General features: G+C 39.8%; 1 protein-coding gene across 2 annotated transcripts in view; it reads right to left on the reverse strand.

Moving 5' to 3' along the window:
- The window catches only part of esrrga (estrogen-related receptor gamma a), a 194,216-nt gene that overhangs the window by 136,158 nt on the left and 40,924 nt on the right, over positions 1-17,134 (reverse strand). For both annotated transcript variants that reach the window (XM_061237495.1, XM_061237487.1), the window contains one exon: positions 13,126-13,541. In XM_061237495.1, coding sequence (XP_061093479.1) covers positions 13,126-13,541 — 416 coding nt within the window. Of the gene's footprint in view, positions 1-13,125; positions 13,542-17,134 lie in introns of those variants that run through there.

A 17,134-nucleotide genomic window follows, 5' to 3' on the forward strand; every position in this document is an offset into this window, starting at 1 on the left:
CAATTTTCGTATTGGCGCGCTACACATGCGATGGGGTAGTGCTGTGAAACCCTAAACGCATTGTGATGGCCCGACCTGCGATCGGTACACCACTGGGGTCGAACAGCCAGTGCGCCGGCGCCAAGTGCTGGGGAAAATAATTAACGGCGAATATTTTCCCCTGACGTATCTAAGAGCGGCACCATGGAGAGAGGCCGGGAGGAGGGTCAGCACCGAGGACAGCGGCCCCGAGACGAGACGCGTGAGGAATGGGACGGGAAATTACTAACCTCTAATTACACAGGCACAGCTGCGCCGAGTTTGCGGAAGGGCGCGGCAGCGTTTAAAAAGAGAAAAGAAACGCCAAGCGGGGCTCAGCACGGAGGAGGGTTACCTGGAGCCGGAGTGAGAAAAAAACCCTACTAGGGAAGCCCGAGCTAAACCAGCAACCGGAGAAACGCCAAGAGCCTGGACGAACCGCGAGAGCCCAGGGGCACTGAACGAAAGTCCGCAAACGGAACCTTCAACAGCAAAGACGCACGTGAGGAAATCACCCCCCTAACCCCGCTAATCTCTCCCTCTCTGCCCCAGCACGACGCCTCCCGGACGGACGACTAGGCAGCCGGAAAGCCGCAGGACCCGACCCAATCCCACGGACGGAGGAAAGACGCACCGAATTCCCGCGTCCCTAATTTTGTAGCCGATGACTTTTTTTCCGGTCTTTTTTTCGTTTTGAGTTTTTGATTTTTTCCTTTTTGATTTTTGAACTGTGGGACAGAAAAAAAACCCCTGGCTGAGCTAAATAGCTTGGCAGTGCCCTGAAGGCACGTGTGAGCAAAATAAAGCACTGTTTTGCACCTATTTTACTCTCTCTCTCTCTCTCTCTCTCTCTCAACCAGCAGCCCGCCACAGCATGCATGTCGGTAGATTAAAAATAATCGGTCAGAAAAGACAGATTTTACAAAAAAAAACAGGCATTTTTATTTTTAAAAAATGTAAAGAAATTCTTATGGTTAAAACATATATATTCAATTTATTTAAATTTTTTATTTTTTTTGGTGGCCCCAAGTGGGGTCGCGAACCATAGTTTGAGAACCGCTGATTTAGGCTAATGTTACTAAGAAATAGTAATGGCTTTGGACATATGAGGACAATACCTAGTATTTTGAATGTTAAAACCCACTGAATACAAATTCCGTGTAGCCTACTTCACATTGCTGTAAACCATTTGCAAAACAGATAAGTTTTTTTAAATTTGTTTTCCTACATTCCAGACAGGAAGTCCCTCCCTAGATTTAATCTATACAGGATGGAAATCAAGTTGCTTTATTGTTGCTTAAAAATGCATGTTAAAGTGTTTACATGAAAACTAGCCTGGCAAGCTAACTTTGAAACAGAATTTGTTTTCCATTTTTCTTCCCTCACTCAGAAGTACTCTCTAATTGGAATTCAAGAATTATATGCCACTTGTTATGGCTGTCCAGCGAGTGAGGCAGAGCGATTTGAGGCCAGCAGCTGTGGCAGAGGCAGCGTGGATAGTGTAAAAGATGGCAAACCATTTTGGCAAATTAATTTTTCATGTATGTTGTGAACTAAATTGAAGGCACCACTCACAACATTGCACTTTCAAACAGCTTCTTGAAGTATTAGATTGAGACTGAGATGTATTGAGACAGCTTTTGGATGTATGGCTTTAATACATTTGGCCACTCTTGACATTTAGCCTTGTAGAACAGACGTATGTACAGACATGCCCACAAAACATGTCTCCAATGTTAAGACTACATCTACCTAACATGCCTTTGATCATAAGGGCTCTTGATTCTGTTTTAGGTAGAGTTTTTGAGGAGTCTTTAGGAAATTTTAGGAGCTATTTTTAAGAAATGGTTTTTGGTTTTTTATGTATTGGACCTATTTGAAGAGTCACTGAAAATATTTTGTTAGGTTCTAAGAAACCAAAACATTACTTTGGTTTAAGACATTGCAAATGCATTTATTTCTATCTTATATTTTTCAAAAACAGTTCAAAAAGCATATTAACCTTCTTAGACCTAGCCGGATGCCACTGGGCAATTAAGCACTTCTCCTAATCAAACGTCAATAAAACCGTTGTTTTTTAATGAATTGTCTATGTGTAAAATGCATGTAAATGCATTCAAAAGCTAAACATTTTTGTCTCAATATATGTTGTTATATGTGAGCAAATAAACTAGCGTTTGTGTGCAGATTTTTCCTTTTTAATTAATTGAATGGTCTATTTTACTTATGTTGGCCGAACGCATAAAAATTAAATTGAGACTGCTAGATAGTCAAAGTCATCCTAGCTTCTCTTACAAATATTAACTATTCAGTACCCACCATTTTTCATTCACAGAACTGGCTATCTACCAGGTTAGCTAGAGGCTCGCAATGTGCTTTAGCTATGAGCTGAAGGAATTCTGAGTGAGATTGGATCGGGTTTTGCAATTGACAAAATATGCTGACGATGTGCAAAACATGTTAATAATACTCCAACTAAATTTGCTCCATAAGAGCACCTTCTCTCTTTTTTAAACTTTGACTAAAGCATGTGGGATTTCATTGCTACATTGTTCTACTTGAAGTCTTATGTGGCCAAGTAGTGTACACACAGTATAAAGTCATCTTAAACTGACAAAACCATCTGTAGTGTCATTTGAAAGGGCCAAGTAACGTAACTTTCAAACGTAAGTATTATTATTATGAAAATACATCCCCCTCCTTCCTTCTTCTTGTTATTATTAGTTTTTGGATGGAGCGCAATACACATACAGTGAAGCAGCTCAGCACACCGTTATGCTTCCACTTGAGAGATATACTGTACAGGAATGGTAGCTCAAATACTTCACAAGCGAAGCTCCCTGAAAACTGCTCAGACTCATGCAATTAACATAAAGCCCGTCTGGGACCTCCACACTGATTAAATATTTCAGACTTAATCAGACTTTGTAAACACTGATTTATATTGACTTCTCTTCTGTGAACTGATGTTTCCTCATTAAAAAGGAGATTAGTGTGAGTTCGGGGAGACTCGGGGCCGTTTATTCACAGGAAACTGTATTTAAAGTATGCATGTCTATGAAACATGGGTCCAATATTCATTAGTAAGGTAATCTCAGTGAGCCATTTTGGTCTGCTTATTGGATGGATCTGACGTCTGCATGGGTAGAAATGTGTTCTGGACTGATGGTTAATCCACATAGGGGTATGGGAAACTGGAGGGTGAATATTTTGTGAAAGAAGACTAACTTAGTCAGCTTTGAGAAACAATTCACCTTTGACAGAATTATAGGCTTCTAATATTCTAATATAAAATATTTTCAAATCACAGAAGAGTGTTATAAAGGCATAATGCTAAGGATATAGTTTGGTTGGATACACAAGACATTTAAATTAGTCTTTCAATTTGTGAAATGAATGTCCAACTACACACTGGGTCCATTTTGAATTCCAGAAAATTAATTGCACTCCCATGTTCAGCAATGCCCAGCAACGTCATGTTTTGTGATGTTGTTGGTGGAGGAAGTGAGAATTCAAATTAGCTTTAGCCATTTTTCTATGAAAGAATACAATACAACTCCCATGTAAAACACATTTCTCTTGAAGTTGGCAGACAGAATGTTTTTGTAGACTTCATCCTGCTGCTGCCACCATGAGTTATATCATCAATAAAGATTAGTGAGTCTGCTCCAGAAGCAGCCATGCAAGCCCAAGTCATGACACTTCCTCCATGCTTCCCAGATGTGCTTGTATGTTTTGGATCTGAGCAAATCCCTTCTTTCTCTACACTTTGGCCTTTCCATCACGTTGGTAGAGGTTAATGTTGGTCTTACCAGTCCAAAAAACTTTGTTCCAGAACTTTTGGGGCTCAACTTTTGTGGCTACTTCTTTGCAAATTGTAATCTTGCCTTCTGATTCTTACTACAGATGAGTGGTTTGCATCTTGTGGTATAGCCTCTATATTGCTGCTCTCTAACTCTTCTTCGAACGGTTGATGGAGATACCTTCACCCCTGACCTGTAGAGATAGTTTGATGTCACTGACTGATGTTTTGGGGTTTTTCTTCACAGCTCTCACAATGTTTTTGTCATTAACTGCTGTTATTTTCCTTGGTCGGCCCGTTCAATGTCTTGCTCAGTTTGCCAGCGGTTTCTTTCATTTTCAGGACATTTCAAGTTGTGGTCCAAGCTATCCTCAATGCTTGTGCAATGGCTCTCATCGATTTCCCCTCTTTTCTAAACTTCAAAATGGCTTGCTTTCCACCCAAAGACAGCTCTCTCGTGTTCATTTTGGTTTATCTTTTATAACACAAATGCAATACAGGCGAAACCCAAGGCTTAAACCAAGACTAGACATTCAGAACTAACTAATCAATCTAACAGGACACATTTGGGCAACACCTGTCACATGTTCCAATACGTTTTCTTACCTAAAAATTGGGTGGTCTGAGACAAAAGGTGATATCTTTTTTGTTTAACAGTAAGCTGTTTAACAAATCCAGATTAAAACCAGGAAGTACCGTATCATCTCATGTACATCTTTTGACCTCAAACTCAATTGTCTTCATTGTATAGCAATGAATTGACCTTGCTGACTATTTTTGAGACATGCATGCTTTCTATAATTTTATGGATGTAGAGTTTATCAAATTTCAATGAGACTCAAATTTTTTATGATGAATTGTCCATAGACATAACATAACATAATAACATAATGGCATAATGACTAGAACAGAGCATTCAGCTCGCAATTTTCCTCCCACTGCAGTGTACCAGCAGTTTAGTTCGCCGAAACGAAATAGTATCTAGCACCATATTTAATTCAATGCAATTCAATTAACTTTTATTTGTATAGCGCTTTACACAGCAGACTGTCACAAAGACGCTTTACATAGTAAACAGAAGGAAAACAAAATGGGGAATATCAACCCAAAACCCCCACATAGCATATGCAGTAAACGACTCCCGAGTAGGAGAAAGTGGCGAGGAAAAATCTCCCCGATAGGAAGAATTCTTGAGAGGAACCCGGCTATAGAGGGATACCCATCCTCCACTAGCCTATAGATTAAGATGGTAACAGTTCAGGTATTGAGCTCGCAGGAAATCTAGAAAGTCCACATGGATAGATGTGGAGTATGCAGTTCAGAGGGGAGGGGGATGAATCTGTTGCTGAGATCTGAGAGGAGCAGGGCTGCAGCAGTCCACAACCTCAGAGTGGGAGTCCGGTTGGAGTGGTCCAATCGTCCAAGAGCTCGGGGGCAGATGAACCAGGAAGAAACAAAGAAAGATTTTAGGCACTAGAACATGTATCAGGACAGAGTAAAATGTTCTCATGCATAGAACTAGTCACCTGACCTGCCAACCAAGCCCAAAATGCCAGTACCAGACAAACCTCCCCGGTGACTAACTGTTGATGCATGCTCAGTGCCACCGGTCATAAGTGAATTTTTAAATATGCACTATTGCACTTACCACCAAGTTCCAGAACTATACACCGTTTAGCTATAGAACAAAGTAATCTTGGAGGAGAGTAAGGAGTAAGTAGCTCACCGAGATATTCTGGGTTCTTTTAACCTTTTAAAGCTTTATAAGTTCACAACAGGATCTTATAATCAATTCAAAATTTAATAGGCGGGTTAATGAAGGGTTTTGAGCACCAGACTGATATGCTCACATTTCTTAGTTCTAGCGGCTGCATTCTGTACAAGTTGTAGGTAACCAGACAGTAAAACATTACAATCATCCAACCATGAGGCAACAAATGCATGCCATCTGTTCAGCGTCCTGGAGGGACAACATCTAAATTGTATAATTTCTAAATGTTTCTCAGGTGGAAGACAACCAGTTACGAGTTATAGGGGAGGGTAAGGGGAGTGGTCATCCTCGTGTGACACACTACAAGGACAACATTCTCAAACGGTTGAAAATAGGATGATGAATTTAAAATGCTGACTTCCCCAAAACTAAAGAACGGACATATTTAATACTTTCATGTTTCTTAAATTCCCTTGTGCAAATGAAAACCTAGAATGTGTGATCAACCACCATGCTTACCACTTTGGCAGAAACGGAGAAACTATCTAATATCAAATACATTTCTAAGTGATGTAAGTGAGTGTTCAAAGATGTGGGCATCCCAGGTCAAAAAGCCTTTTACAATTAATATCTAAGTGAATAGAAGCAAACCTGAGCTCTATATGGTACAATGCTAAACATAATACATTTCTTCCAATTTGAAAGCAAGAAAATTTTTACAGTTTCAAAATCATGAAATAGGAAAAAGAACCTGTGCAAAAGTTTGGGAACCCTGTCATTTAGTACTTTGTAACTCCTCCTTGGGCAACTATAACATGTTGTAAACGCTTCCTGTAGCCAGCTAAGCATCTTTCAATTCTTGCTTTTTCCCCATTCTTCCTGACCAAAATGTTCAATTTTGGTTTTGGCACATTGTTCCAGAAGTCTTCAGGCCTCTCAGTGTTTTCTTTTGCATACTTCAGACACTTAATTTTGTGTTGAGGTAATTCTTTCTAGCACATCTGCCATGTAGGTCTTTGTTGTTTAAAGTATGTTGTATTGTTGTCCTGTGAACAGCTAGACCTGTGTTTGCTCCTATTTTTTGCAGCTCTTTTGCAGTGTGGGCATTTCTCACCAGGTCTCCGCCCATTCTATCTGAAATCTTTCATGGTCTTCCAGACCTTGCCTTGACTTCAACTGTCTTCCATTTTCTAATAATATTTCTGACAGTGGGAATAGGTAGTTTTTGTAGCCTTCTCCTTCTTGGTGGAAATGAACCATCTTCCATTTTCTAATAATATTTCTGACAGTGGGAATAGGTAGTTTTTGTAGCCTTCTCCTTCTTGGTGGAAATGAACCATCTTCATTCTGACATCCTTGGACAACTGTTTAGAAGAACCCATGGTTGTTAACACCAGACAGATACTTTAGAAGTTACAGCCCTGGAATTACACTCACCTGTCATCATCTTTTTTTAAAGTGACAAAGAGTAATCCAAAAGGGTTCCCAAACTGCACACAGGCCTTTTTTGCTTTAAAATTTGCAGAAAGGTTTACCTCTGTACCATTTAGGGTTTGCTTTCGATCACATATAGATTCATTGTAAAGGACATTTAAACCAGGGGTGGGTGCCCAAATTTTTGCACCGATTTAGTAAAGTTGTGTATCATCTGCACAGCAATGGTATGGGACACCATGTCTGCTTATGATGTTCCTGAGAGGGAGCATGTGAAGAGACCCAAATCCTTGGGGTACTCAAAAGGGTACCCTGTAATGCTCAAAGGACTTGTTTACCCTAGCAAATTGAGTTCTCTCAGAAAGATAAGATTTAAACCACATCAGAGCTTGTCCAGTAATGGCAACTAATTTGTCCAGCCTACGGAGGAGAATGTGGTGGTCTATGGTATCAAAGGCAGCCATTAGGTCAAGTAGGATAAGAATATAGATACAGCCACAATCCAGGGATAAAGAAAAATCATCTTAAAAGATATGGGGACATAACCTGATGACACTTAAGATTGAATTGGTTTACAAAGAACGAGTAGAAACTTAACTTTGTGGGTATAGGGTCAAGGAGACATGGGGGAATGATTTGGAAGAGAAAACTAATTTGACAAGTTCGCACTGAGGTATAGGAGTAAAGGTTTGAAGTTGTTCTGTAAATCTAGGAGGTGGTCCTATGTTATCACCACTGACTGGTGTAGAGACAGATATCTTGTCTGTAATTCCAATTATCTTATCACTAAAGAAATTCAAGAAATCATTGCTGCATGATAATTAGCTAGTTGTGCTAATTATCTGTTTTGAACAGAAATCAGGGATTGTTTTATTTCCTTGAATTAACTTTGCAAAATAAGAAGACCTAGCACTAGAATGAGCATGCTTATAAGTACCAAGGCTCTCTTTCAAAACCAAGAGAAATACCTGCAGTTTGGTGGAGTGCCACTTACAGCTTTTGTTTGAGAGCATGTGTGTGGTCAGTATACCAAGGAGCAGGTCTTTCCTTTTCAATAACTTTTTACATTCTAATGGAGCAACTGCATTAAGTGTTTGGTGTAAAGCAATAGCTAATCCAGCTGCCATACAGTGGACAATACAGCCATACAGCTGAAATGTCGAAATCAAGATAAGCCGGTAATACACCAATAACGCTTGTGATAGTGGAAGAAGTGATAGTACGACCTGTGTGCAACCTAGACTCAGATGTTACAGGGTGAAGTAATTGTAAATGAAGTGTGATAAGAAAATGGTCAGACAGACTAGGATTATGTTCAACCTCATCAATGTCAACACCAAGTTTAGGACCAAGTCTAAAGAATGTCCACAATAATGTGTGGAGCAGACAACATTTTGAGTAAAATCATCTATATTTTCAAAGTGTACGTTAAAGTCACCTAACATCACCACTTTGTCATACTCCGGGCATAGGACAGGGAGAAAAATTGGAGAGCACAGAGAAGTAGTCTTGGTAGTTTACTTACGTAAATGTACGCAGGTGTAAACTTGATTAAATGGCGTCTTCTGGCTGTATAATGGTGAACTTGTCTTGTTCTTCCAACTTGATGAAGAATTTGATGAAGAATCCACGGAATACGGCAAAATAGGACAAAAGTATTTCTTGTGAAAAGTTAGGATTGTATTTTCTGAAGAATGAAACCCGCAGCACAGCAAGATGCAACTAAATTTGAATGCCAAACAGGAACAAAATCAAGCCAAGTCTTGAAAACCCCCAGTGTTTCTGCCTCCACTACTCTGACAATAAACCAGTTTTTCATGATTAAAAATACTTTAAGCTGTATACACTTGTATAAACACTTAATATTTCATTGTATGATAAGTGAATTGCATTCAAAAGTTTAATTTTTAAATTAAAATTGAAGTCTTCTAAGCTTATTGGGATGGGGGGGGGGGGGGGGTTGTGGGTGTGCATTGTTTTGTTATTTAAATATCTTGGTACCTACTGGTGTTCACAATGACGTCTATCTTAACAGATGCTCCAGGACCTGTAGAATTTTTCATATTTAATAACAAATAAAAACCTACCCTGTAGAATCACCTATTGTTCACTTAGTTAATCCCTAAATAAAATCTTCTCTTCATCTCCCCATCTTGTGTCTTTCCTCATAACTTTTATCTTTTATAAGTGGAATCAATCTGGTAGACCTTCTTTGAATTTTTTCCAGCGCCTCTTTCTTGCAGTACAGTCCCCAGAACTGCACACAGGTATTGTATCAGGTGAGTATAACTTCCTTAGTTTTATATTCAATACTCTTGGCTATGTATCCCTGTATATTGTTGGCCTTTTTTTTACTGCTACAGCACATTGACTAGAGCCTGAAATAATTTTATCTATCCAAGTCTTTTTCAACTTGAGCACATTCCAATTTTGTACCACCCATAAAGTAATTCTGCCTTGTGTTTTTATTTCCCACATGTACAACATTTACTGATATTGAATTTCAGTGGCCAGGTAACGACACACTTCTGGATTCTATTCAGAATCTACTCAGTAATCCAGTGTTAAACTGTTAGCTAAACCTCAGAGTTTTGTATCATCTGAATTGAACTCATGTGCTTTCAATGTTCCTGTAAAGGTAATTTATGTACGTTTATATTATGTACGTGTATATACAGTGGGCTCCAGAATTATTGGCACCCTTGATAAAAATGAAGAAAAAATGCTGCATATAATAACCAACATAGATAATAATCTATATATTATTCAATATAGGCTAAACTAACTTTTTCCAGTTCCAGATCCTCCCATCTAGTTAGCTTGCTAGTAATATGACCTCCCATGTGCATGACCACACTTGGACACCATAGCTATTATTATAATACATTAAAATGAGTATTAGTGTAAGCAAGCTAGGTTAGGAAAAATATTTATTAATTTTTTCCAGTTTTTCCCCTTTTTCTCCCAATTTGGTAGCCAATTGTACCTCGTCTGAATCAATTGGAGGTAGTCGTATTAGATGTACCTCCCGTACCCCGTTCCTCGGCGGCCCGAATGAGAGCGACACGCCTTCTTCAAGCCATCTCGTCTCGTGCCCGTTGCCGTGATTCCGAGGTGCCCGAGGTATTTATTGTGCGGCGATCTAATAACCCTGCCAAGTCCCTCCCTCTGGAGCAGCGAGCCAATTATTGCTGCCCCACGTGAGCCGGCCAAACTTGGCAGGACCGAGAATCGAACCCCGGTCCCCGGTGTGCAACTGCAGCAAACTGCAGGAAAAATATTTATAAAATGTTGACTTAAAACCCAAGTGTCTGAACCTCTGACTTGAGCCAATGTATGCCGATCGCAAGTCTCAGCATCACTTTGCTCGAGCAAACCTCAGAGCTATAGACTACTGCCTGCTCGTTCTTCCTGCTACAGGAAAAATATATGTATTCTTTAAAAATCCAAGTGGCTGAACCTCTGATTGAGCAATCTGTGCGAAACTGCAGAAGTTAACTACGTTTTCTTGCTGCAAAGGGAAGCAGGTCGATAGCAAAAACATGGATCTGTATCCATGGGCGTGCCGCCACAATAATTGATAAATAAAACAATAAATGGCAAATGTGGTGGTGATGAATAGTAAAACCAGCTTTGTTTTTAATCAAATAAACACCTTTAATCAAATCGCTGATGGCCTTATGTTAATTCATGTGTTGAATTTGTATGCAATGTAGTTGTTTCTTAATCCACCCATTGAGTTTTCATTATTAGACGTGGTCATTTGATAATGGTAAATGTTTTTGTACAAAGTATTAAATCAGGGGTGCCAATAATTGTAAAACCTGTTTTTGGGGGAAATACATTTTTTATTTAAGTTTTTTTTAATGTAAGATTGATTCAATTGAATCATAAATAAAGCACAGTCCTTTACACGTTAGAGAATGAAGGTTATGTTAATTACTGTATTATTATTTTAGTTATATTTATATTCATCAAGTGTGGCAATTCTGGAGTCCACTGTATATACAGTATAGTTGAATATATGCACAGCAAAACAGCAAAAGTCAGATGAGTTTATGTCACTTACACTATAACCATTAGTATTTGTTTAAGAAAATCATAATATAAAAAAATCATATATTAATCTGGAAGATAACACTGGCACTTTTGCTAGAGATACTTCATAGTCCAACAGTTTTTACAGGTTATAGTATAGCAAAATCAGCTCCTTCTCAACCAACCAGAATTGAGTATTTAACCAACTTCTGGCATTCTACAGAATAATTCTTTATTGAAAGGATGTAACAGTGACTGGAAAAACCTGAATTCCCTTTCCTACATTGTCCTCTCCTTCACTCTCTTTCTCTCTTTCTCCCTACCTCTTTCTGTCTCTCTGTCGCTGTGTAGACCTGAGTGACTCAATTGGAGAGTGATAGATGCAGGTTGTCAGGTGACATTGGACTAGTGCCACCAGGCTGTCAGCTGCCAGAGCCTCAATGTGGACGCTTTGCCTATACTGTTGACAAGCGCCCCCCACCAGCATTCCACCTTCGACACTCTGGACATGTCTGACCAAAGGGGGATACTGCAAGCGGAATAGAGAATCCCCACCCCTCTCCCTCTTACAGTTGCCTCCAAAAGTATTGGAACAGCAAGGCAAATTCCTTTGTTTTTGCAATACACTGAATACATTTGAGGTTGAGATAAAAAGATGAACATGAGACATGAGTTCAGAATTTCAGCTTTTATTTCCAGGTATTTACACCTAGATGTGTTAAACTACTTAGAACATAGCACCTTTGGTATCAGACAACCCAATTTTTAAGTGAGCAAAAGTATTGGAACAGAGAGTATTTAAGTAAGTGAAATTAATCTCCTCTTCCGGAGGTGAAATGCATGCTCAATTGGGTTAGGGTCAATCTGAAGTCTGTGACCTTTTCTCGCTAATGAAGTCCTTTGTTGTATTGGCAGTGTATTTTAGGTCATTGTCTTGCTGCATGATGAAGTTCCTCCCAATTAGTTTGGATGCATTTCTCTGTAAGTTGGCAGACAGAATGTTTTTGCAGACTTCATCCTGCTGCTACCATCATGAGTTACATAATCAATAAAGATAAGTGGGCCCACTCCAGAAGCAGCCATGCAAGCCCAAGCCATGATGCTTCCTCCATTGTGCTTCACAGATGAGCTTGTTTTGGATCATGAGCAGGTCCCTTCTTTCTCTACACTTTGGCCTTTCCATCACTTTGGTAGAGGTTAATCGTGGTCTCATGAGTCCATAAAATTTTGTGGCTTATCTCTGTACTTCTTGTAATCTTGTCTTCTGATTCTTACTACCGATGAGTGGTTTGCATCTTGTGGTATAGCCTCTATATTGCTGCTCTCTAAGTCTTCTTCAAACGGTTGATTTAGATACCTTCACCCCTGCCTTGTGGAGATTGTTTGTGATTTCACTGACTGTTTTGGGTTCTTTAAATCTTTTTTTAACACAAATGCAGTCTTCACAGGCAAAACACAAGGCTAAACATTCAGAACTATTTATTGTTTAATCAATCAATCTAACAGGTTGCATCTGGGCAACAAGAAACCAGTGTTCCAGTACTTTTGCCCACCTAAAAATTGGGTGGTCTGATACAAAAGGTAATATGTTTGAAGTTGTTTAACAAATCTTGATTAAAAAAACACCAGGAAATAAAAGCTGAAATTCGGATGTATCATCTCATGTACATCCTTTGAATTAAATTGTCTTCAGTGTATAGCAAAAACAAAGGAAGTGACTTTGGTGTTCCAATACTTTTGGGGGGCTCTGTATGTTAACTTGAGTTTTATTGGCTAATGGGATGAAACACAGAATAAGCTAAACTCCAAAAATCACAATTTTGGTGGGGCACAGATTAAATATAAAGTTTTTGCTCCCTTGTGTTGACAAACAGGAGGGTAGTCGTTTGACAATGGCATCACACTTAAAATTATAATGCATACATAAATTGTGCTCCACTATATATTAAAATGAAACTTTGCACAGAATAGTTTTTTGCACATTGTATAAAGATTTATTCCCTTCATTTTTGGATGGTTTTTTAAATTATTTTTTTGCCTTTTTTTTGGTAAAGGGTGGCCGTTACTCGATCCCAAACTGGTAACCAAATCAGACCGGTGCCAGAGGAGTGTAATAGCCAACCTTGGATGGTCCTCTTGAAGAAAGCTTTGCAGGCCTCGCAGGATGCCACGCCATAGTGGTAGCCAGATGCTATGTCACCGCAAACAAGGCACAGGCGCTTGGGCATGGAGTTGAGCATGTATTCGCACTTGATTTGTGCGTCCTCGCCTATGGTGCTGGAGCAGTCTTCGTAACGCTTCGAGGCAGTGCCATTGGGTCCCAGCCCGCTTGCTGGGCCATAGAGCGTGGGTGAGTCCATGCCGTTCTGGTGCCCGTTCATGGTGGAGCTATAGCTGCCGCTGGCATCCGAGGAGCCACCGGGGCTGTGGTGGTTGATGCTGTCAGTGAGGGAAGCAGGGCTGGAGGGCTCGGTCTTTATGTAGGAGGGGCAACTCGAGTCAGTGTGACGGTCCTTGCTTGACATTCTGCAGAGGAGCCTGTGGGGACAAAAGAGGGAACATTATGTGACACTCACAAAAGCTACCCTTTTTAATCTGTCCTTTTTTTATCGGGGTTGCGATCTGAAGGAGACACCTCATGGCGTGGCTGTGTCAGAAGTACAAATACAAGCACTTCCACCCATTCGTTTGGTATTCAAAGACTCTTTACGTGACCTGCCACTGGTGTGATGTTGTGTGGGAGACAGGGAGGATGTGTTGGTGGAAGAAGTGTCTCATGTACATCTGCACCCAAGTCTCTCAATCATGGCTGACAGACAGCACTGTCAGAGGGAAGCCTGAGGCACAGCACTTCATGATGCCTCACTGTCCATCCAGTGCAGCTCCAGCCCATTGCCCTTGCCGTGAAAAAAACTTGTTACAAATAAACGGGATTAAATAAAGACCAGACCATGAATTCAGAAATAAAGTATTTCAGCATGTTCATGACTGTACAAATAAGCTTGAGCCCTGTCAATTATATTCTGTATACTCGTGTGGTTGTGAGATTGTGAGGATAGCTTTGACTTTAGAATCAACGTCATATACGTCAAACAAATTTCAAATAATATAAAAGGAACACTTACAGTGTAGGGGAAAATTCACAGAACGAAAGATCTCCCTCCTAAAAGCATGATAACCAATCACAAGTCAAAATCAGACTCCGCCTTAGTGAGCAGGCTGGTTCCTCCAAAACTCTCGACGATGTGTGCTAAAAGTTTATCAATATATCTGTATTAAAGTATTATATGTACCCTGTATAGTTTCAAACTGATTAACTGCTAAATTGTGCTAGGATTACACAGTGAGCCCAGCCAGCTGGCAGAGGGGGGCCCCGTCTTGAACTGTGTAGACCAAACTGTCAAGGACACGGGCAGAGCAAGATATGACTGTACAGCTGATTTCTCCAGGACTCTCAATGTTTTATGCCAGAAGTGTATCTATTTGACCTTGAACATTAATTATAGCTGAGCTTATGAAAACGCAAGAAACCACAGTGAAAACTGTTGAAATGAGAGCAAAGAATGCTACGTACATTTATTCCCTTAGAAGAGAATAATTAATCAAATGTTTAGTATGTCTGTATATTAGAAAAGTATATTAGAAGTGAATATTAATGAAATGTTTAGTTTGTCTGTATATTTTCAATGATTTCTGCTGCTTAGTTCGTCTTATAAAAAGCGAAAGATACAGAGTGACGTGTATGGATGACGTGTTAGAGGGAGGGCATCCAGAACTTTATGAGGTCTGGTAGCAGGTGCGGGGTGAAGTGAGGACACGTAGTTGGCAGAATGCCCTGAACTTTGTACAGAGTTGGCAGAGCATAAGGACTGTTGGCAATTTGCCACAATGACGTTGTGGGAGGAGCGTTGGGAGGAGTTACGATAAGAAAAGTGTGGGTGATTTGCCAGAATGAGGTTTGAGGAGGAGTTGTAGGTGGAGTAACTGTGTATAAAATGTGTGTACAAATGCCAGTCGGGGTTCAGTTCTGGAGAGCTGATCCGGCTTTATGCACGTGTGCTAATAAAGTCTGATTTTCCTGAAGATCTTGCTGCCTGGTGTCGTCTTTTCCCTCGCGAAGATGTTTTTCGACAAATTGAAGATTTGGACTCTGTCGTTTCCTAGACACGACAACAGTAACGCTTAGCGTTTAACATTGTTACTGCAGCCCATTATATTTTCTTATATGTATCGACAAAAAAATCTGAGAGTTCAAACACACATAATTAAAACAATCACAATTGTGTATTTAAAATGCAAAAATAAATTACATTCATAACTATCGTGATTATGACTGTACTTTGGTTTCATTATATCCGTCATTGGTACGGTGTTTCCATATGGCAACATATTGTTAAAACATATTACATTGTTGGAATTTAAAGGGTAGGCCTTTAGGTAGCCAATAATATGCTGTTTTTAAGTTGCATAATATTTACATTTTCCTCTGGTACTCTTTCCCACAATTACTATCACATAGAAGACGCATGTCAAAGTGCCCCACAAATTTCACTGCAAGGGCTGCATATTTCCCTGCATGTTTGGTAAATCTATGTTATTGTTCACAAATCAATTTTGTCTGACATAGTTCTGCAGTGAATTGAGATAATATGAATGTTATTTATTCATTTTGAAGTGTTTATAGTAAGCCACTTGTATTTATGCAGAAACAACACAATTTACATGTCCTCCTTTCAGAAAAATAGACACCATCCATGTTGTATAGAAAGGGTACCAGTGGGGCCTCTCATTTTGGGTATGTAGGTGTTCCAAGTGTGTAGACCAATAAATAAATAAATTTCCATTGTGGTACACAATGTCCCCCCTCCCCCGCCCCTCCCTAATATTGGAGCTATTTCATGTCATAAAGTCTAATAAGAAAAATGTCCATGGTTACACAATGCGTACCATAGAGGGTTAAATAAACAACTGTAAACCATGTTATAAATTATGTCCAAAAAGATAGTTTGCATATAGTATGCAACATAAAACATTGCATACTTCTTACAGATTGCATACATGTACATATAACACTGTACATATTCACTTCAACAGGAAAGGGAGAGTGAGGAGAAAAGGGCTGCAGTGGTGGTCATCATTCATTCGTGAGTCAATATCAACTTGTTCTACATGAGAGCAATCAGCACAGGGCCAGGGGAAAGCTTCATCATACTGGCAGACAGCCCGTCAACAAAAAACACTTCTCGGTGAGAGCCACATGGCTACCTAGGATGTGGCCTTTTCTTTCTTTATGCTGCCTAGTCCCCCTCAACCCTCCACCAATAACCTATTTTTTTGTTGACACCCTTCCCACTGCCCCATTCCACAGCCCATAGGAGAGAAAGCCCTATTAATGAGTGCAGTAATTAATTGATATCTCTCGTTTGTCTTAGAGGAAGCTCCCAGGCCAAAGAGGGAGGATTAAATATCTCCCCAGTCAACAATCCTGCAGACACTGTGATATCGTATGGGAAGAAATGTGCTGTCAGAGGCACTGCAACTTCACTCACCACTATTAATAATTGCTGCAGGTCTTCTGAGTGTTAAACTCTTGAAGATATTGGTTATTGTAATTCTGAGGACCCACGCCCTCCCACACACAAATATACAGTTGCATGCACATGCACAGAGAATGCTAACAACATCCAAGTAAATAACCTTTCCTTGCAAGTCTCTTTTCTTTTCCTCCATTGCTCATTTCCTATGCCTGTAATAATTTTATTTGTAAAAATCCACAAATAAATGAATAAATCACAAGAGTTCAAAACCAACAGTGTGTGGGGATAATTAAAAATCAGGACAAGAGGAACAAATAACGACCACACAAAGGGCTTTTTAATTAAGGAAGCCGGCTTCTAAATGAGGACCCTAAAAATCCAGTCAGCTTGTAAAAACAGACTCTTCTGAGACCTATAAACCGTGGCTGTAGCAAGGTGAGAGAAACCGCTTTTAAAGACATTGGCCACCTTATCATTTCAAAACAGCTCTTAGCGGCAGTGGAATAAAACAGTTAAAATGGCACATTTGGGCTTCACCGCAGAACCCTGTATAGTGGGGGGAAGGGGCCAAGGTGAGGTGTGGTCACACAGTCA

The sequence above is a fragment of the Conger conger genome, chromosome 1, assembly GCF_963514075.1.
Source record: "Conger conger chromosome 1, fConCon1.1, whole genome shotgun sequence".
NCBI lineage: Eukaryota > Metazoa > Chordata > Actinopteri > Anguilliformes > Congridae > Conger > Conger conger.